Source organism: Gopherus evgoodei, chromosome 3 (genome assembly GCF_007399415.2).
Source record: "Gopherus evgoodei ecotype Sinaloan lineage chromosome 3, rGopEvg1_v1.p, whole genome shotgun sequence".
Taxonomy (NCBI): Eukaryota; Metazoa; Chordata; order Testudines; family Testudinidae; genus Gopherus; species Gopherus evgoodei.
The window spans coordinates 211121312-211144382 of record NC_044324.1 but is presented as its reverse complement, the minus strand read 5'-3'; the positions used below and the strand labels follow the sequence as shown (position 1 = coordinate 211144382).

Genomic DNA, 23071 nt, shown 5'->3' with positions numbered 1-23071 from the left:
TTCATGTTCACTGGATTCAGGCACATGTAGGGCCTTTTGTGCCGAGAGAGTAAAAAATAATAAGCGAAATTCCATCCTTCTGTCATTGTGTATTAGTTATGCATAAAGCCCATGTGAGTGTCTTTTTCAGTAATATCCAGAAAAAAATGTGTAAAGTAATTAGGTTTATTTTTTTTTCTGTGTATGTGTAACTGTTGTCAGAAAAGGCTCCTATAGATTTTAAGATAGTTTTTGAAATCATAAGTAGAGTTCAGTGTTTTTATTTTGTTCCCCGAGCTGTTTCTTTCACATCCTGGCTATTTAGTGGTAAATGAGCAACAATATTGTAGATCAACTTCTTTTTAAGGTTATTTAGTATGGAAGAATTTTCTAAATAATGTACAACTTACTCAGAGATTTATAATTCCATAAAATTGAGAATATTTTATCGCAGCTTTGGGCAAGAACCCTGCAGTGGGGAGGAAAATCAAGTCTTAAAGGCAAATCTTGCTAGAAGTAGACTTGTTCTGTAACTAAACATTCCATGTATAAACAATGGTAAGATTTAGATGTCTGAAATATGCTTGGCATTACTACCCAACCATTGTATGGCCATGCAGACGTGTCAATTACAAGGCAGGGAAATGCTGGCCTGGTTTGATAGGAAGAGTTTTATTAATTTGCATGTAACATGTCTGTTTTAAATGTCTGTTACCCAACTGAAATGAAATTCATTCAAAGAGTCGGTTTCTTCCCGGGGGTGTATTCGCACACATTTGTTTGAATTCAATGTTACCAGTGTATAACTAGAGCAGAATTTGACCATCTGATACTGTTAAGAAGAGCCCACTTTGGGTTCTGTTAGTTTAAAAAAGAACTGATCATTGGTTTGTGGTATGAGGAATTTGCTTTGATAGCTTAGTGTCGTAGACTTCTAGAAATGTAGGTCTCAAAGGGACCTTGAGAAGTCAAGTCCAGCCCACTGCACTGAGGGAGGACCAAGTAAACTGAACAGCATCCTTGGTAAATGTTTCAAGGATGTGCAACCCTAGGGGATCATACCAGCAAATTGCAGAGAACCTCCATTGATCAACTCCCAGTGATTTCAATAAGGGTAGAAGGTCTTTCACACCTCTCTTTTTTGGGGCCCTAAAACGAAAGGTTTATTCTTTAATAAGAAATATGCACAATATTTGCATATATTGAATGTTAATACTAATCAAATGCGATTAATGTCTATGTTTTAACCTACTAAATGAAGAGAGAGTAGACATCTCATTTGTCAGTTCAAAACTGTGCACTTTCCTTCTTTTGGGGGAAACAATGTTATGGAGACATGATTCAAAGCAAATGGACACTTTGTTTGAAGCATGTAAATACTTCTGTCTGTTTGGCTAACATTATAGCACACAAACGTAACAATTAAAATAATTCCAAAGAGGTAAGTTTCCTTAAATGCCATGGTCACTGCTCTGGCAATTTAAAAAGATCCTAAAGTGAGTCTAAATGTGCCCTTATTACAAATGAGAATTGGGCCCATCAAGCTGCAAGACAATGGACAATCAAGACCAATGAGGGGTTTTCTTTTTTCACTTTCAAGAAGTGGGGAACTGTTTCCACTTATGTGGTATGTGAATAAAGTAAAAATACTATACGTGTACACTGATGTATACCAGTTTCTTTCTTGCACTTTTGCCCTTCTCAGTTGCATTTGACCCACAATTTTATCTCTGCCCGGAATATTTTAATAATCCAACCCACTGAACAGTGTTCACACAGTTCCATTTTTTTTAAAGTACCTATCACAAAAATAGCCTATCCTTTCAAATTTGGAATTTCCTAGGAAAAGTAATGAAAACATCTTTTGGTCTTATACTGTAAACGGGTTGGGACTCGCCACCCATGGCGTCTCCTGCTGGTGATTTTGGGAATTAGCTCGATTCCAGTGGAGCACCCCCTCCTGGTGGTGTCCTGTCCTTTGTTCTGCCCTCTGCTCTCTGCTGCTGTCGCTGGACCCGCGTTGCTCCCTGCTCGGCGGCTTCCTCTTCGAGGCCACTGGCCTCCGGCAGTGTCCCTTAGTCCATCTGGACCCCCTCCTTGGGGTCGATGATCAGCAGTCCGACATTCCAGCCACCATATGCAACTACACACCCCAAAGTCTAATCCCTCTTGTCAGGGATCGGGCGTAGTCTATAATGGTCGCTCCCTACGGCCAATGGCTGGGTGTACTGCAAGGAGGAAGGGGGGGGGGGGACCCAGGCCTGCCCTCTACTCTGGGTCCCGGCCCAGGGACCCTCTGGCATCAGCCTCGCTGTCCTCTTTCTTTCTCCTCCTCTGCCTGTTCCCCTGGGCTGCTTCCCCTACGGCCCCTTGCACCCGCTAGGCCCTTCCCTTCAGGGCCTGCAGCCTGGCGGCTATGGGCTAGAGCCTTCTAGTCTCCTGAGCCTGCCCAGCACTGCGCTGTCCGCAGTGCTAGTCTCCCCCTTGGAGACTGACCTTCCCCTGTCGAAGGCCTGGGACAGACTGCCCGCTCCTGCTCTGGGCAGCCTTTATATATGGGTGAGCCTGGCCCTGATTGACTCCCCATAAGCCCCTTTCTGATTGGCTCCCGGGCTGCACAGGCTCCCTGGCCTGCCACAGCCCATCCTCCCAGGGAGTGGGGCAGTCCGCCCCACTACATATACCTATGAACCATGAAGGCAATGAGCTCTATACCGTTGGAAAATTCTTTTCACTATCTTTGGTATATCTGGAAATATCTGAGCTTATATTCAAAATGTTATGCTTAGTAAACTTTTACATTTACAACATTATCTTACATAGTAGATTAGTAGAGGTCTCTAAAATGTGTTACATTTGTTTTCCTCTTTATGAGGCTCTCAGAGTTGGACTTGTGGTTTTACAGGCACTTAGATTTAAAAAAATGTAGATTTTTTAAAACTCAAGATATTTCTAAAAGTCTTTTTCTGTATGTTATGAATCATACACATAATACATGTTTGTATGATAGAAAGGTTTTATTTTCAATTCTGTGGTATGACCTGTACTCTACGACTCTTGAATAACAGAGTTTTACCAAATAAAGTTGATCAAAATGTGGGGAAAAAACTTGCCATGTTTTTTTTTTTTAATTTAACACTTCAAAAAATTTTTAAAATGACTGGATATATGCCTGGAAGAAAAATGGGATGATATTTTCATTAAAAAAATGCAAATCATCTTCTTTAAACTTAATCTGTTGTTAAAAAACTTCATCCAAAAACACAAATTTGGAAAACTTTTACCAACTCTAATCCCCAGCTCCTCCTGATAAAAAACATTGTAGCACATGACGTTATCAGATCTTTTATATTTTCCATATGTATTTATACACACACAACTTATCTATTTCTTCTTTTTATTTCCACTCTTTGTTCAGGTTTTCCAAATGAGCCTGCTGCCGTTATTGCCCTTACCACTATTAAGGAATGGTTGAACAAGAATCACAATGAGGTATGAAATAAAAAAAAACTTTCCTGATCCGATTTCAGGATTACTTAGTTTGACTCCAAAATTGTGAAAGACCATAGCAATAAGTATGCAACTGATCCTTTGAAATTAAGACTATGTAAAATACAACAAAACCAGTGCAAAACATCAGTGGTAGTTTGGACCGTGTATAGCCAGGACTGTTATCATATTTAATAAGCTATATGGAGGCTAAAGGGAAACATATTCTATTTGAAACAATACATATCCTGTTCATTGTGACATTTCTAGGCAAAGTAAAAACACATCCTCTGCGTAACGTTGTTCCTGAGAGACAAAGTTTTCATATAATAATGAAGAGAATCCTGTATTGGGAATGTATATAATGAGCTTCAGTGGAACAGCTACCAGGGACAGTAGCTTTTTAGGAGCTGGTTTACACCAAAGATCTTTATGATGAAAATAATCTCTAAATTCATTAATTTTTAGGTTACTTTCACTTTATTACAGTATTACTTTTCTTTGGAAACGGTCTACTTACTTAAAATTTCATACTTATGTCAAACATTAACAGATCTGAACTACTTCCATAACTGTCATGATGGTTATTTTTTTTATTAAACAAAATGCTTTCAACAGAGTGGTCTCCGTACATCTTGCTCTGTTTCTCTTCCTTTTTTTTCTTCTTAACTCTGATGGAATATGTTAAGTGGCACTGAATTGGAGAATTGAGCAGAAAAAAGTGACTGAATGAATAAAATAGTCATGATGTCTTAAATTTAAGATATGCCTGTTTCTGTATTTTGACAGCCAGCAAATTTCAAAGTGTCTAGCGTTGTTTAATACTTTTCTCACGAAATGTTTAATTTTGCATAGCTCAGGTTAGAATCGTTTCCTAAATAATCATCTACATGATATTTCAGCTTGGAAATATACCTTTGGGGGTTCTGTTTACCAAGATTGTCCAGAGATATTTAGTGATATACTGAGCACGGTATTTTCAGCAACTTTCGAGTTGAATGCAAAAATTGTATGCTGAGGTGTTTTAAAATGGATGACCAAAGTTACACTCTGAAGTCCATATTTAAGTCCCTAAAAAACTGGCCTGACTCTCCAGAGTTCCACGGATCGTAAAAACTCCAGTGGTGAAGTCAATAGCTGTTCTAGATGCTTAGTCAGCCCTTTTGAAAATCTGGCCATTTTTTTAGGTGTCTAAACTTTGCTTTAGGAGTCTAACTTTATGCTTGTATTTTTGAAAGTCTGGGCTATTTGTATTTGGTTTATTAAATCCTAAAACAGACGTAATAGTAGAAACTGAAAATATTCTATCCAGCCCTGTGCGTTTTCAGTGTTTTGCCTGATCCTATTTCAATTTCATGCTTTTTCACCAGACATCTAAAACAAACAAACAACCTTTCCTTTTCCAGAACTAAATCTGTGTGTCTCACAACTCGTGTGTACTATTTGCTTCAATTCCCTTCCTAATCATTTTTATTTTAATGGTGCTTCAGGGAGCCTGACTTCTTTTGGCAAAGTAGACTGCAAATTAGAGTCAAACAGATGGGCAAGAGTTCTTTAGACAAAAGCTATTTTCTCATCTTGCTCTATGGCTTGGGCTATTTGTTTTTAAGACACAAAGAATGTCTATTTCCCTGGACATTATCTATACCCTCCCTTATGTCTGTCCCTTGCCTGACCTATGTTTGAACCTTTCCTATGTCCTGTTGGCTCCTTCTCTGGTTCTTCCTACTCCTTTCTGGCTTAGTGTGCTGCCCCACTGCTTTTCCAGCTCCTTCAATTAACTTGATATAATGTCCTCCCCAGGCTCTTAGAAATCCCTGTCTCTTCCTTGAATGGAGGCCTTGTTATAAGAGTTCAGAAGAGCTGTAGCAGTCATGGATTGCATTGGGAGTGCTTATCTTCTCTGTGTGTTTTACTTGAGTTGTAAACACTTTAGGGAAAGAATGTGACTCAATCTGTTTGTAAAGTGGCATGTAGTTTGCAGACTGCATATTTTGGTGTAAATAATCATTAACATTGGGAATAGCACTTGCTACCTCCTTTTCTTGCCTTCTCTAAACCAGTTCCTTCTAATTCTGAGCCTTCCCGCCTGCAGATCCCTCACTCCTTTACTTGCTTGCTATAATCATTCCTTTCTTTTGTAAACTCTTCAGAGACAGGACTCTAGCTTCCTATATTTTTGTGTACCACCTAGTGGAATGGAACCCTGATTGGGGCCATGGTCTGCCGCCATAGTACAAATGTTTTTTAAAAAATCATGTGTTTACATCATCCCTACTTCTAAAGATGGACTGGAGATCCAGCTGTGTCACTGTGTCTGTCTTGGGTCCCAGTATAGCCCCTCCCCATTATATTGTTGTGCTCCCTGGTGCTTAGGAGCACATCAAATCTAAGTCCTCAGTGTGATGTATTTTAAAGCATGATGCATGCTGGACTATTGTATATCAATGAATGCAACAATTCAGAAGTAATCTCTTGGGCCATTTGTTAATTTTTGGTGAAAAGGAGGGGTGCATGATTTGGCAGAAGATCTGATTTGTATGTGAAATCACGTACCAGTAGCAGAAACCCCACTGGGTGCCATTAGTTGATAATCGCTGAAAAGGTCTAACGAGTGTTCCAGAAATTTTTTTTCTTATAAATTGTATGGTTTTCCATAATCTATTCTGACGTGCATTTTTAAATACTAATCGTTAACATGTTTATCAAGGTGAACATACATAGATTAGGAGTACTTGTGGCACCTTAGAGACTAACAAATTTATTTCAGCATGAGCTTTCGTGAGCTTCACTCACTTCTTCGGATGCATAGAATGGAACACACAGACAGGAGATATTTATACATGTTCTCTGTATGTATAAATATCTCCTGTCTGTGTGTTCCATTCTATGCATCCGAAGAAGTGAGCTGTAGCTCACGAAAGCTCATGCTGAAATAAATGTGTTAGTCTCTAAGGTGCCACAAGTACTCTTGTTCTTTTTGCGGGTACAGACTAACACGGCTGCTACTCTGAAACCTGTCATAAATAGATTAGCAATAAAATACAAATATTTCTTACTATCTTCAAAAATATACTTGATTTCTGTAACAAGGGCAATCTTTAAAAATCATTCTTTGCATAAAAGTGAGAAGAAAACCTTTCGACATTTGGAACTAGTTTGTAGACTCATAAATTCCAAGGCCAAAAGGGGCCATTGTGATCATCTAGTCTGGTGTCCTGTGCAGTGCAGGCCATAGAATTTTCCCAAAATAATTCCCTTTATAATATCTGTGAGAAGAGCATCCAGTATTGATTTAAAAAATGCCATTGAAAGAGAATTCACAGTGCCCCTTGGTAAGATGTTTCAATGATTAATTACTCTTAATGTTAAAAAATTATGCCTTGTTTCCTGTCTGAATTTGTCAGCTTCCACCCAGGGAAATATTATGTCTTTCTCTGATAGACTGAAGAGCCCATTATTAAATATTTGTTCCTCATGTCAGTTCTTTCAGACTATAATTGTTTGCTTTTAATCCATTTAATGTGTGCCGTATTAATTTTATATCATTCTAATTTTTTAATCAAAATGTTGTGCGGTACCAAGTAAAATGCTTTGGAGAAGTCTAAGTACATTACATCAACAATATTACCTTTGTCAACCAAACTTGTTGTTTCATCAAAAAAGACATCAAGTTAGTTCGATAAAATCTATTTTCCATAAACCCAAGTTGATTGGCATTAATTATATTACTCTCCTCTAATTCTGTATTGATCAAGTCCTCTTCCTCAAGTCAACTGCTCCAGTATCTTGCCCAGGATCAATGTCAGACTGTCCGGCCTATAATTACATGGGTCATCCCATTTACCCTTTTAAATATTGGCACTATGTTAACTTTGTTCCAGTCTTCTGGAACTTCCCCAGTGTTCCAAGATTTATTGAAAATCAATATCAATGGTCTAGTGAGCTCCTCAGATAGCTATTTTAAAACTCTTGGATCCTAGTTATCTGGACCTGCTGATTTTAAAAAGGTATGTCTTTAATACCTGCTGTTTAATATCCTCCAGAGAAACTAGTGGAATGAAAAGAGTGTCATCATCATCATCTATCATATGATGAGAGTACATTATGTGATTCCCCTTCCTACACACCCTGCCCAAAATTCAGCTGGAGTTCTCTTGTACTCCAGACATAGTCAGCCAGTGTAAATTGGTAAAGCTCCATTGACTTCAGTGGAGATACAGAAATTTACACCAGCTGAGGATGTGGTCTAATGTATTTAGTCTACACTTACCCTCTTCTTCGGGTATGGTTTTGTTGGTAATTTAAACAACAAACTTCAGCCTAAGCTTTCTCCCTAAGCTTGGCTGTTCTTAGGGCTTCCTTGCAGAGACTTCTCCACTGTAGAGACCAGATCCCTTTAATTAGTGCCACTCCTAACTCCACACCAGAAGCACACCTGCAATAATGAGTCTGCATAAATTAGTCAGTATCTCCTTCCAACAGAGTGGATAAAGAGAAAAGAACCTTGACACCCTGTTACAGCTGGCCCGACTCCTTCAGATTGTTTGGCTGGTCCTATGCTCTCACTAACCAACGCCAGCTCTCTTGTTTCACTGTTGTTGAGGAGCAGGAGGAGGGGACCACAGTCTATTTTGTACTTAACCAAGTGTACATATGTCTATTCCTGACCTGGCATCCGCTGTAAGTTAAGTTCCTTGTCTCTTCTCTCCAAGATGTCCAGCAGTGGTTACCGCAATTGAACAATATTCAGTTCCAGTTACCTTAAATAAAAATCTCAGGTACTTTTGGGCCTGGACTACAAAATGCAGAGGAAATTGCAAAATAAAAGTTAAAGGAGGATATAAAAACAGAGTGATAGTCTACTCACTATGACATAAGCAAGGCTCTAAACTTAGTAATACAGCGCAGTACAGAAAACTGTAATATCCCTGAAAAACTGTCATGTTCCTGAAAAGGGAGGCAGCTGTCCCCACTGACACCTCTCTACCATCATGTAGTCTTTTCCCCCTTTTGAGGCAATAATGAAGATTTTAACTGTGTCAGTTTGATTCAGAATATAGTAAATGTATTCCTATTCAACCTGGAGTCATTGAAAATATTTCCTTGCTGGCGCATCTCCTTGTATTTCACAGTAGATCCTTATCAGTTTTCTGTGGCAGTGTTTACTGGAAAACTAATTTGCATTTAATAAAAGGTTTTCTTACCCAAGTCCATTGTTGTGCCCAACCCTCAGGTGTTTGCCTAAAAACTTATTAGCATATTTAACTTCAGTGTCTCTTGGATGACTGTCTCATTATCATGCAAATTGAGCTAGCCACTTTCTGAGGTTAATTGTTACAAAACAACCCTTACAGAGACATATCCTGATTTACTGAACACTAAATATTAAATGCAGTATAGCAGAAGTAATTTATATGTGGCAGGCAGGGCACTGACCATCACTGTATCGCAGTCTAATACTTAACTACATTGCGCTCACCAGGGAAAACAATACAATAAGCAACGATTTGTATTTAGTTGTGCTTTACACACAGCTCTGCTCTAGTCTTGAAATGTAGCTCTAAGTCAAACTAATTTCTTGCCATGTTTTACACCCATATCTGCTGACTTGCTGCCAGAGGGCAAATCTAGTTTAGCAGTTAGTAAATGGTATTGTATTGTAAGCATGGAAATCCCTTAGAGCTAACTCACAAGAATGGTAGTAATCAGCAGTACTGGGTTAATTTGCTGCAGACCACCTAGGCTCTCTCTTTAGCCAACTACCTTTTCATATTTCATAAACCACTCAAGGTTTAACAGAGTTCTTCAGAACACAGAATAGAATTGGGTTCCATCCTATAGGAAATTATTCTCTAGAAATTCATTAAAAAATGCACATTAAGTCCCTTTAAACAGTTCAGAATGCTTCTTTCTGTGCTAATTTGACGAGGTCAGAGACATTGCCCCATTATCTATCACAATGGAACTGTGGGACTTTTAGCTCCTGGTCCCAGTAGTTTGGTTTTTTTTCCCTTGGCAGAGATCTCTGAACATACGCGATGTTAAAAAATGTTTGTCACTTTTATTTCAGAATCACATTATGTATCTCAAAAGGAAAAAAAAAAGAAAAGAAAACTCCCAATGTGTGCGATGCCGTATGTCATTGACATGAAAGGCCTCGGGACCTTTTCGCTGCTCAAAAAAGAACTTAAATTAAATAGCAGAGGTTTTATTCTTTTACTTGCACAAAATGTTACAACTTTTTCTATGCACCTAATTAGGAAAATAAAAATCTGCAAAGTGTATCTGCCACCCATTCCATCAAAACAACAACTGATGTGGATGAATAATGCATTCATAGAACATAAGTCAATATGTTCCTGATTCTTTGCCGGGATTAACATTTCAATAGATTTTTGTAGCCTTAAGTGGGTAATATTTGGCTCCATATGTTTTGGCTAGCAGGTGTACAATTTTTTAGTGGGGATGGAACATGGCTGGAGGGGCGTGGGATTTGCAGCTTAACAGAATGGATGAAATCCTGGGCCATTCAACTCAGTGGAAGTTTTATCTTTGACTATAATGGGGTCAGGATTTCATCTGCGCCAAAGTTTTCAAGAGTGGTATCTCAGGTGTGACAAATGAATTTCTTTTTTTCTTGTTAGCAGTTAGACTTTGTATTGCACATTATTGGAAAAATGTGACTCCTCCTATGAAATTGTGGTATCGTAAAATATGGACTGTCCATGTAATGGAAAAGCTTTCACACTAAGTGCCTACAGACGATAAGTGCCAAAAAGAGGAGAGAGATTTAGAAATCCGGTCACCTTTTTTTTAGCATACTTATAGGAGGAGGTCTCCCCAGCCAGCAAGCCCGAATCTTTAGCCAGATTCTTTGTATATTAACTTTATCCTGAATCAGTAACGTCTGATGTAGTATGTTAATATTCAGATCAGTGGCCAACTTCGAAAAGCCTCTCTTTGTGTGTACACATATACACACATCAAGCTCTATCAGTTACAGTGACGTTCTTCACAGGGCCGGTGCAAGGATATTTTGCGCCCTAGGCGAAACTTCCATCTTGCGCTTCCCCCCCCCCCCCCAAAATCACATACATTATACACAATACACGGTCACAGAGTAACATGTTATAATTTAGAATTTATGTTTCCGCGCTTTAAGTTTAGCAAATTTAGAAACAAGTTCCTCTAAGTCAATGCTGTGAGCAATGTCATGTTCTGTTGACAAGGTAGATAGCCCAACAAGTCTTTGTTGCAACATTGATGTTCGCATATATGTTTTTATCAACTTGAGCTTCGAGAAGCTTCGCTCACCACTGGCCACAAAAACTGGGAGAGTCAAGAGGATGCGAAGAGCAATAACTGTGTTAGGGACACTATCTGTCAGCTTATTTTCCCATATGAAGTTCAGTACATCTTGCCGTGATGAACTACTTTGGACTCGTCTTGCAATAGCTTGCAATTCACAGCACAAGTCAAAGGCATCAATATCTTTGGATTCACCATGTTGCAAAGCTTTCTCCAGATTCAAGCAATGTTCCATAATTTGCTTTGGTGTTTTATTTTGCAAACTGTAAACATCATATATGAAGCCAAATACTGAACTAATTTGCTGCATCAATGTGAATCTTTCTTCAACCGAATGTATTGCTGTGTCAATGACTGCAAAGTAAAAGTTCACTTTGAATTTTTCTTTTGGATCATAAATAGGTTCGTCATCTGCTTCATATGTGAACTGCTTCCTCTTCTTTCTAATACGGATTGGATCTGGTTCAAAAAGTGCCGGTACATCCAATTCCTCCGCAAGTTCACCTGCATCTACCAATGTTTTCTCAAAGGCTGCGTCACTTCTGCGGCCTACAAGAAACTTCTTGGTTTCTCCAAGTTGATTAATGGCATCACATATATCAAATTCTTTTGCCTGAAGCTGTTTGCTAGTTATGTTGATCTCAAACAATATGTCATACCACAAAACAAGAGAAACAAGAAACTTGAAACTAGAAATGGCTTTTGTAAGAGCCTTTGCATCAACTCGTGATGTATTGCCAGATGATCCTGTCAGAGTATTGTCTTCATAGATGTCTACCAGAGCATCACAGATGTCACCAATGAAAGCAGGATGGAAAAGCTTCCCCCGCAGAAGACCTAAGACATGATGGCTGGATACATAAACAGACACCTGTCCCTCACAGGCACTACCTCATAACATGCCAATTTTGCTCAGGACAGAACATCATAGAGGAATACTATGCATTCAGTGGTCTCTACACTGGCCAAGCAACAGCATGACAACTAACCTAACCAGTCCATCCAACTTTTTTGACTGCTTCTTGGGCACTGGTGAGAGGTAGCGGTGCCAGACTGAGCCCGGTGATGGGTGCACTACAAATCTACAAACTGAGGCAAGGTGCTGGGCCTAGAGTCCTGCTGAGACTGCTGTCCTGCACCAAGTGGAGCACAGCCTCCATGAGGAGAGAACTCAAACAAATATCACGTTCCTTCTGCATGATTCCCCCAAGCACTTCTTCAGGCAGCTGCTATGGGGGTCACTCACAGGCTTAGGTCTGCCTGGTGCAGGCAAAACACAGCAGCAGGGCTTAAAACTCAGACAGGGCCGCCCAGAGGACTCAGGGGGCCTTGGGCAAAGCAAAATCGGGGGCCCCTTCCATAAAACATTTGCAATACTATAGTAACATGTATTAGGAAATGTAAAAAATAACTAGTGAAATACATTCAAAAATTAATTTGTAATAATTTGAAAATAAACTAAATACATTATTTAAAAACATTAAAAGCTGTAATGGTCTGTATACATTTGCAATTACATAATGGGCAGTTGCTGGGTGATTGTGATAGTTGGTACCAATGGGCTGTCGTTGCCTGGGGGTGGTGCTGTTGTTGCCCACAGCTGGGTGGGGAGCTGGGCTCTGGGTTCAGGGGTGCCCAGCTCACAGGGGCTGGGCTCAGGGATGTGGGGAGATAGGGTCAGGGGGGTGTCCAGCTCAGAGTGGCTGGGCTCACAGCTGGGGGTCAGGGCTGTTGGGGGGATGGGGTCAGGGGGTTTCCAGCTCAGAGGGACTGGGCTCGGAGCTAGGGGTCAGGGCTGTGGGGGGGATGGGGTCGAGGGGGTTTCCAGCTCAGAGGGACTGGGCTCGGAGCTAGGGGTCAGGGCTGTGGGGGGATGAGGTCGAGGGGGTTTCCAGCTCAGAAGGACTAGGCTCGGAGCTGGGGGTCAGGGCTGTGGGGGGGATGGGGTCAGGGGGGTGCCTGGGGGCACTGGGCAGCTCAGCTCTGCAGGCTACTGTTCTCTCCAGCCATCCAGGCACAAGGGGAGCAGGAGCAGGGACCAGCTACGGACCAAGGGGGCAGGAGCACAGGCACCTGAGGCCGACCTGTGGGGAGACACTTGCTTACCTTGCCCAATGCATGAGCGCTAGGGTCCTCTTTCTTCCTCCGCTGCACCAGACCACTGCTGAGGCTCTTTTCTTCTCCGTGCCCCTCGCTGGGGCTGACGTGGAGGCTGAGCCAGGGGGCAGCCCCCGCTTTCCTCCAGAAGCGAAGCCCTGGTGTTGTGCCGCTGTCGCAGGGCCCCTGCCACGTGCCCTAAGCAGAGCTGCGCAGCTCTGCCCAGCCACTGGCGCCCCCGCCGGGCAACGAGAAAAATTGCAGAGGCTGGAGCCCCTGCTCTGGGAGGGAGAGGGATTCTGAGCCTCTGCCTGCAGCTCAGGGATTCCCCTGGGTCAGCACAGCCACCGTCAGCCCGAACCTCTGGGCTGCCGCGGCGGCACGCTGAGCCCGGGGGCGCCCTGGGCTGCTGGGCTACCGCGGCTGTGCGCTGACCCCGGGGCGCCCTGGGCTGCCGGCTGTAGGTAGCTGCTGCAGCGGGCAGCTCAGACTACCTCTCCAGCAGCAGCGGCTGCAACCATTTAAAAAATTTTGGGAGGGCGCTGCTTTTTGGCGCCCTCAAATCTTGGCGCCCTAGGCAACCTCCTAGTTTCCCTAAATGGTTGCACCGGCCCTGGTTCTTCATCACTAACAGCTGAAATAAAACTGCCTTTCCTGCATGACAGCCATATTCTTGGTCCTTGGCTGGACCCTGCCTTACCAGCAGGGAGAACTGATGGCACCTATATTTGCCTGCTTGCTGAAGTGGTGGTGGCTGCAGATATACATGAGTTATGAAGACTCAGTCTGATTGGCCTAGATTAGCAGTGGAGGTAGCAGCTAGAACTGGTACTGCAGCTTGAACCTACAGAGCCCATTTTCTCCCCTAGCCACACATAGCATCTTAGCACGGGAAGGAAGAAGGGAGAAAAACTTCAGAGAGAAAAATTGCAAACTCTGTAAGGATCTGAGTACTATATATTTAAAAATGTGGCAGGAAGCCAGGCACCAGAGGGCTGGGTGGGGAATGGTCTAGGCAAGAGATCTGAAGTCAAGAAGAGGGAAAGACAGAGTAGCTTTAAGGATAAGGCTGTTTTCCTTATTCTAATAAAATTCCTTCTTCTAGTGTTTGAAGAAAACAGGTGTTTTCCTAATTTTTTCATCACTGTCACATGACTGTATCAGGAAGAATAGAGAGAGTCAGGTGAGGTGCAACTTATCAGGATGTAAGAGCAGACCTCCCATAGTCCTGGGTTTTACTGGACAGTATGTTAGAGACTGGGATGTAAGCAGTCTGGCCTAGTGATCAGAGCAGAAGTCATGCCTAGTGGGTGGAGCAGGCATCCAGCTCCAGGAATGGAGTTGACAGTCAGCACCAGGATCAACTGAGAAGAGCCAGGGTGAGATACCAAATGCCAAAGCCAAAGGTCAAGCCAGAGTCAGAGTCAAAAGTTGGGGCTGGCGGTCAGAGCCAGGACTAGTAAGCACTGTTTGGAAGAGAGGTGTGAGGCTAGGATCAGGCACATTGCAGCTGCATGGTGGGAACTGCAAGTGAAGGCAGGAGCCAGGAATGGAGCAGAATTGGGTGCAGAAGCAGGAAACATGCACAAGCAGGGTCCAACAGAACAATAAGAAATCACCCCGTTGCTCAGACAGCTTCCTATCCTGCCTCCTAGCTTCAATAGCATGGTTGGACAATTGGTGGAGCCAGGCGATCCTCTAGTCAGGGCTCCCATGGGTGGTGCCATGGCTGCAGCTGTAGTTCTGCTAGTTCCTTGCCTGGCTGGTTTCAGCAGGCATCAGGTGGCAGCCAGCATGCAATGGCTGTCTGGGCGCTCACAGGTCCAGGTTCAAGACCTTGGACATCACAGTGTCCTGCTTTGATCTCCAAAACTCCCTGTCCTGGTTGAACCCCCAGATCCATTTCAATACACTGCTCAGCTAATCAGTCAGAGGCTGCCCTGCCTTCAGAGGCAATGAAGGCAGCCAGGCAACCCAGTTCAGCTATTCTTGTGCTATGGTTGGCTGGGCTTTCTGTTCTCCGTAGTGATTTCAGCAATATAGCCTTGGTTCCTCACTCTCCAAAGACAGCTGGCTGAAGTGGGAGCTTGGGACAACAGATCTCATATTTATCTCTACATACTGAGTGCAGATGGACACAAGAAGTCTGAGAATTTTGCCTTGGGACTTACACCTACAGTGAGGTGTCCTCCCTTTCAGCTTAACATCAGATTTATTTTCTTAGCCATAGAAGTCACATTTATATAGTCCACTCTTTAACTACCCAAAGGGACTGGAGCAGCTACCTAGTAGCATTTCATTGACAAAGAAAAGCTTTTAAACGTTAAACTAATTCAAGCAACTCCCCCTAATATGGTAATGTTTTGTTTGTTTGCTTGATTGGTGCATATTTCTGTAGTTTTAAAGCTGTCAGCTGAACTCTTTTTTGTTTGTAGATATGTAAAAATACATATATTTCTGTCTAAACTGAGATCTTTTGTGCCCAGTTTTGAGCCTGAAGTTATATATAATTACTGTGAAATAAACCTCTGAATATATGGATTTATAACGAAAACACTGACAATTCCGAAAGTATAGCAAAGGCATTCAGATGGCTATTTTGGTGGCTTTTTTATGTCAGGATCATTAATTAACATAATCTTTTTTTTTAAAAAAAAACCCATGTTATTCTCCTGGGTAGGCTAAAAAATGATCTCCTTTCTATTTCTGCATTCTAATTAGGTGTTAATCATATGCTCGTCTGATTGAAATGAAAATCAGCCATCATGCCACTGTCATCTAGCTAACGTTGAGGGGGGAAGAAAAGGTGATTTTCAACTAGTACAAAATTAAAACAATTTACTTACCCTGTGTAGTTCCTCTCAGCCTGGTCCCAAAGAGATTCAGTGCAGGCCCCAAAGCCAAAAATACTATCATCCCGACAGACAAGTCATATTCTGAAATGATAAGTAAAGCCACCTTGGGAATAAAACTTCTGTATATGATCTTCAGGCTGGTATTCGGGCGAGAGGCTGATAAAGCAGAGCTGACAACGCCTGCATTCATTAAGAATGCTAGTTTATTAAATTAAGAAAGCTTTTGTTACTTCTTCTATATACACTTTGATACAGCCATTAAAAGAAAAAGGATGGAAGACATCCTCTCGGGAGGATAGATTAAAGCTCAGACTTGCTGAGGTTGTCCCACATTACCTAATCTCATTCCTGGCATAGAATGTACTTAAGTGAAAATCAGTGCTTAATTTGTGCCAAGGCTTACTAGGGCCAAGCCTCGACATCTCTAGGTTTGGCAGTTCATAGCCCCAGCACCTCTGGGCTTGCCGCGTCAGTTAGGAAAGTAAAAAAAATTGCTTGAGCCCTGGCACCTCTGGTAAAAATGCTGTATATTAATCACTTTGACCCAGGTAAAACATTGGAGGAGGAGAAAAAATGGTTTCCTGTATTTTTAAAGAAAATTCTGAGGTAAAATTTGTTGGTGCCATGGGAAAACCTTATCTCATAGGTCTTTTGTATGCAGAAAATCAGTCAATACCTCTTTATAAGGTGTTGTATACAGTCAACATACTTGTCACATTCTGGGGTGCAACTCAGACCAGTAAGCGGTTGTGCCACAGTCTGCCCTGTAACTCTTAGTGCTTCAGGATAACTGAGCTCCTCACCAGCATACAAGCTTGAACTGAGTGTCTGTGGGTTAAGCACCTCTGATTGAGCTATTCTGACTCCAGCTGCTTGCTTGTTACCCCCCAGCCACACTCTGCTTACCCTTGGCAAGATGACCCCAACACACTCCCAGTCCCAAATTTCCCCAAAAAACATGTGTTCCAAAATCTCTAGCTCTCTCCTGGACTTTTGAGAGAGATTAAGATTTGTTTGCTCCTTTAAAGAGACAAAAGCACATCACAGCTTATTATCCTAACTGGGTAAATACACCCTTCCTGCAAACACAGGACTGAGTTGGTTTATAGTAAAAATAAAACAAATAGGACAGAGGTTGACTGATGCCAAATAAAAGTAGAGATACAGGCAAATAAAATATCTAAAAGTCTAAAACTTAATCCAGCCACGTACATGCTTTGTTCAAGATGGTTTCCCTCATTCTTCTTTCCACCCATAGCCAATCCTCATTCAGTCAGTCCCTTTCACAGAAGCACAACGGGATGACTTCCCAGGTGAAAATATTGTTTCAAACTCTCCTTGGCTGAAGGTCCCATCTGTCTCAGCTTGCAAGAGCTCTGGCCCCTTGTATCCTATCTAGTGTTGAATGCCAAAGATGGCCTCTGTCCTCGCTTATCTCTTTCAAAGTGCAGTGACCTTGTTTCAAGAAGCAGGATGACCGCCTGCTGTTCTTCCCTTCCTGTGGTCTTCCTGTCCCCTGCTGATTTTCTGTATAAAGAGGGCTTCCATTGTGTTTCCACACATCATGTATTGAAGACTGGTAGATAACTGAGTTCCTTCCTGTCTGTGTAAAACCTATTTCTCTCTTTGTTTGGTCAGACTGTTAAGTATAATATCAGTATATATACATAAGTCCTAGTGTTAATACATACAATTTGCAATGATATTAATCACCAGTGTATCAGAAGCTTTCATAAAAAACCCTCACTTGATACACTTTTATAATATAGTAAATATTGTATACAATCAGTTGATTCCTTTGCTTATAATTTAAGTTCAGACTCTCTGTTTGTATAGCCCAGATAAAGTTTCTCTTTCCTGCTAGGGTGTAGACACCAAGCTGTCTTCTCCCCTGTTTGTTAGCTTGATAGCTTTTTTTACCTAACATGTAAATAGAGCTTCACTGCTTCTGCCTGATGACTGGGCTGGTCAGAGAACACCTACACATTCCTTTGTCTGGGGAAGACCTATTTTCCAACTCCTGCTATATGCCTTGTTTAACACATTTTAGTCATAATTCCAGTATATATCAATGAATCTTAATATACACCACATACATACATCATGAAAAAATATGAATGATCACTGAGTTATTAGTTTTTCAATTATACATTATATTCTCCTTTTGGATACAGATTATGACAGTAGTGAGCCGGGGGTACTCTAGTCAGGCCAGCTGAAACTCATTACCTGAAATCAGTGAGCCTCTTGCACTGGGATGCTGTTAGGGCATTACATAACATTCATTACATAAATAATTACTTCTGTAACTCTGCTATTGCTAATTAGTGCCACAAACATAAGGCAGTTGTGTGCTTGGGTTCTTTTATGTTTACACTAGTTAACTTCTTAATAATAGAAATTTACCAAGGTATATTTTATTTTTACAATTCAAAGGCAGTTATAATAACAGGAAATTGTAGCCTTAAATAATTACATCATATAACCAACCTTATAAAATTATTGTTGTTTGAGGGTTTTGAGGTTGTTTTTTTTATGGTGTGTTCTATTGAGTTGTACAGTCTGAGTTGCCCAGATATTGTGATAGTGTGTGCCAAAAACATTTTCAACTAAGTAAAATGACTTTAAGCTGTTGTACTTTGTGATTATGTAAGCAGTAGTGTGTAACAGGTTGTTTGACAATTTGGACTGGAACCGTTGTAATAACATAGTTACTTACAAGATTGATATCTAGTATTTCTTCCAGTTGGGCCCAAAATGTGAAGAGAAGGTCCTTTTTCATTCCAGTATTTATTTTTCTAGTCTTTGTCCAAAGCAGGAATTTTAAAGGTTCATGAAATACAAGCTAACATCTCAGAAAGGTTCACCTGAGTTCTACAAAGGTTCAGAGTGTAGGTTTTCTGTTATCTGAGCTGCTTGGTCCTGTTTCTACTTACAATAAAATGTGCAACAAAATAGAATTAACTGAAAAATAATTTGGACCCAGAGAGATATGAGTGTTTTAGCAAGACGCATGCCTAAAGTATTGCATTCACTCCTGTGCACCTCATTATGAGAAAGATAACAAATTGATGGGAGTTCAGAGAAGAACAACAAAATGGTTAGAGGATGAAGGATTAAACTTTAGGTTTCTATCGTACTGCTATTGAAGAGGAAAACTCTCATTGACATCAGTGATTCAGGATTAATGTTTAAATGAATTAAATATTTTTGGGGTAGATAGCTAAGTAGGAGAACAAGATGAATGTCTGAAAGTGTATGATTGCTCACACTCTTGCATATTTACATCAGTTAATTGATAACTGCAATGGTGGCAGAAATGCGATAAAATTAAGAAAGGGAAAAAGAGTATGACTATCTGGAAAATCTTCCCAAGTAGGAACTGGTAGAAGGCTCATTACTTTAAACTTTTAAGGATAAAGCACTAGAGAATATTCTATGATGTCAGGGAGCTGAACTAGACGATGAAATGGGTATTTTCCTTAATTCATTTCTCTGATTCTCTAGATAGTAGAAGAATTATGATCTGATGGATGAAGAAGCTGTATAGAAGCAGCAAAACTGTTTTCTCCTATTTGGATGTCCGATTCAACTGCCTACAGTTTGCCAAAGACAGCATGTCCTTTGTGTCAGGGTAGGATTCAATAATACAATAAACACTGCATTGCTATACAACCTTTAACCCATACTACAAAAAGAACAAACTACTGAGTCTCTGCAGTACAAGCTAACTAGGATGGAAAAAATTTTGTTAGGGTTTTATACTGCCTATTGATCTTATGGTTTTATACCACCACCTGTCACTAAAGTATCTGAGTACATTAGCCACCAAGAACAGGGCACAATCAAATTTCATGGAATGAACTGCTGTGGATTCTGAGAGCCAAAGTGCCTTCCTTATAAGAAAAAAAAATGGATTCCTTGCTGCCAGACTATGGCATTTTGATATATAGTTTAAGATGGATGATTCTGACATTTAATAGCTGAGATGTTACTAGACACATACTTCATAGGTTCAGTAACATACAATGTCCTGAGAGGTGAAAAATGTGTCTGTCCATCAGCTATGAAATGCTAGTGCCAGTGAGAAGAATTGTGTGAATGTGGGGAGCATTGACAATGAGAATCCTTGGGAGTGGGAGAGTGATTGTTTCCCAGGATACAATGGATAATACTTGAGTAATAATTAAATACAAAACAGTACATTAAAATACTACAGTGGGCACTGCTTAAAGGTCTATGGCCTGGCTGTTGCGACTTTAAGCCAAATTGTTTGTCCTGATGGTTTAGTTGCATCTCTTTGTTCTCCTGGTATTAATAATAAACAGATAATTCCTCTTAAGACCATATATGGAATTCTTCTTTTCTAGAGAGCAGTGATTGGCACAAATCAGGACCATCCATCTAAATACCTCTTAAATGTTGGTGAAATTTGGATCTATACGGTATCTGCACATTGACCAATGTCAAGAAAAATGTTTGAAAATCTAATTTTTCCCTTTGAGTTTTAAGTACAAAGTAACATCAGATTAAACAATGTCACAACTCTCCCCATACCAACACTGACCACAACCAGTATTCTTTTGAAGAAGGACTGCTGTTGCCTTTCACCTGGTGCTCAGCTTGTTACCTTGCTTCTGACTCAGTCTCCTTTGAAGTCAGAGTTCAGGTTGTTTTCTGCTAGAGTTCATCTTAGCCTTTGGGTGAGATGTCAATACATAATCACTATTTTTGAAGTAACGGCATATTTGATGAAATTCATTAATCCTTTTTGATTTATTCTTGCTTTGCAAGGGTGCATGTAAAATTCCTTTTGCCCATTTTAAAAAAGTCTGTGAACTTGTGGTCATGTTTAGTCTTCTCAGTTGAATACACAAAACCTTGTGCGTAAAAAACAAGGAAGACACTCATCATATAACACTTGGCCGTTCTGGAGTTGATCCTATGACAACTCGGCACAATTCAAAGGATCACCTCTTTCTTGAAGTGTGTAAACAAGCCTCCTCCTTTGGGACTTCTTACTGGCATGTAAATGACTTTTTCACATCTTTGTCGCCTCAATGATTTGTAAGATAACATCGTTATGGAGAACATTTGAAAAGTGCAAACAGGAGTTAGGTGCCCAACTCCCATTGACTAACAGTGGGAATCTGTTACCTAACTAGATTTTGTGCCTTCTAAAATCTCCCACCACAGGCCAGGGCCGGCTTTAGGAAGTGCAGGGCCCAATTCGAACATTTTCGGCAGGGCCCTGGCAGGGATGACTTAAAAAAAAAAAAGTGGAAAAAAAAGCCTTTCATTTCTTTCATGTGTTATTTACTTTCCATAACTATATAAATAATAAAATTATAAATTATGTACATTGCATCATATATGCTGTTGATTGGTTATTAATGACTGCTGTTTCACATGTGTGGGTCCCAGCTGCTCCCTGCCCACCTCATTTGGTGGCTATTTAAAGGACCGGGGTGGCAGAGGCAGGCAGCTGGAGCCCTGACCCTTTAAATAGCCCCCGGAGCCCCTCACTACTCCAGGGCTCTGGAGGCTATTTAAAGGCCCAGAGTTCCAGCCGGGAGAGCAGGGCCTCGGGGCTTGCCGCACTCTGGCTGGAGCTCAAGCCAGGAGATCGGGGCCTCGGGGCTTACCGCGCTCCAGCCACAGCTCCAGCTGGGAGAGCGGGACTTGCCGCGCTCCAGCCAGGGCTCCAGCCGGGAGAGCGGGGCTTGCTGCGCTCTGGCCGGGGCTCCAGCCGGGGCCGCGGGGCTTGCTGCGCTCTGGCCGGGGCTCCAGCCGGGGCCGCGGGGCTTGCAGCGCTCTGGCCAGGGCTCCAGCCGGGAGAGCGGGGCTTGCCACACTCCAGCCGGGGTTCCAGCCGGGAGAGCGGGGCTTGCTGTGCTCTGGCCGGGGCCGCGGGGCTTGCAGCGCTCTGGCCAGGGCTCCAGCTGGGAGAGCGGGGCTTGCCGCACTCCAGCCGGGGCTCCAGCCGGGAGAGCGGGGCTTGCCACGCTCCCGCCTGCACTTCGCTCAAGGGAGTGGGATCACAGAAGACCCCAAGCAGATCGCAGCCAGGGACCGGGAGTAAGTTTTAAAAAAAAAATGTCTAAGGCGCGGGGCCCGATTCCTGGGAATTGGGCTAATCGGCCTAAAGCCAGCCCTGCCACAGGCACAATATTAAGCTCTCTAATAATTACATAGCAAATACAATTCCTAGCAAGCAGTCAAGGAACAGACTATCCCAATTTTTTTGATGAATTATATACACTTTGACACTGCTTTGACGTATAGAAATGCAAGATCTTATTAATATATGTTTAAAACTATTTGTATAAAACTCTAGGTATTTTAAACATAGTTTTATTGTGTGTTACAGAATCTCATTATAGTTATAGTTTGTTTCTTTAAGACTAAGCACTTCAGAACAGGGGAAGTACATTTTGGATGCTACAACAGTTTCTGGGCAAGATGAAGGTAGAATATATGAATTATAGTAATGAGGATGCTGATGGAAGAGTCTCATAATACAAAAACATTGAGGTTAAAAGCAAAAGTGTAATCTTCCGTAGAACTGCCCCCCAGTCCTCAGAATTGTACTGAATTTCAGCTGGGAATACTGTTTTGTGGCAGGATTGCTAACAATGAATGGCAGCATTCACAGTTTTAATGATAGCAATGTTAGTAAGTGCAGTTTCTGTAGCTAGATGAAAAGGTTGAGTTCTCACATATTTAAAATGAAAATAGACTTTCTGTAATATGGTATATTTTGCCAGAGTTTATATTATTGGTGTGCTTTCTAAGACACGAGGGGATACATTTTGAAAGTGAGTTTTGAGAGGAAGAAGTTACAATCCAGCATGTCAGTTTTACTGTAGAAGTTCTACAGAAATATATCTTATACATTTATCCAAACTGGCAGAAGTTGTAGGAAGGTGTGAGGAACAGTATGTTTTTAGGAAATTATTATGGAATAAGTACTCTGCGTAGTCAGATAAGTAGCTAAATAGTTGGTACATCATTTAAATGCTTAAGAGCTCAGTGAATTAGAGTTCCTGAGAGAAAGGTAGATGGTCTTAATTTCCATTCCTGGTAACCCTATGAAAAAATGTTAGTCCCAAGCCTGGAGGCAGTTTACCTGGGAAGGCTGTTTAAATCCCTAGATCAGAGGTCAGCAACATTTTGCATGTGGCTCATCAGGGTAATCCACTGGCAAGCCATGAGACATTTTATTTACATTGACCATCCGCAGGCATGGCCCCCTGTAGCTCCCAGTGGCCGAGAACAGCAAAATGTCTCATCGCCTGCCAATGGATTACCCTGATGGGCCGTGTGCTGAAGGTTGCTGA

General features: G+C 41.5%; 1 protein-coding gene across 2 annotated transcripts in view; it reads left to right on the top strand.

Moving 5' to 3' along the window:
• The window catches only part of MACROD2 (mono-ADP ribosylhydrolase 2), a 1360465-nt gene that overhangs the window by 962986 nt on the left and 374408 nt on the right, over positions 1–23071 (top strand). For both annotated transcript variants that reach the window (XM_030557958.1, XM_030557957.1), the window contains one exon: positions 3398–3471. In XM_030557958.1, coding sequence (XP_030413818.1) covers positions 3398–3471 — 74 coding nt within the window. The remainder of the gene's footprint in view (positions 1–3397; positions 3472–23071) is intronic.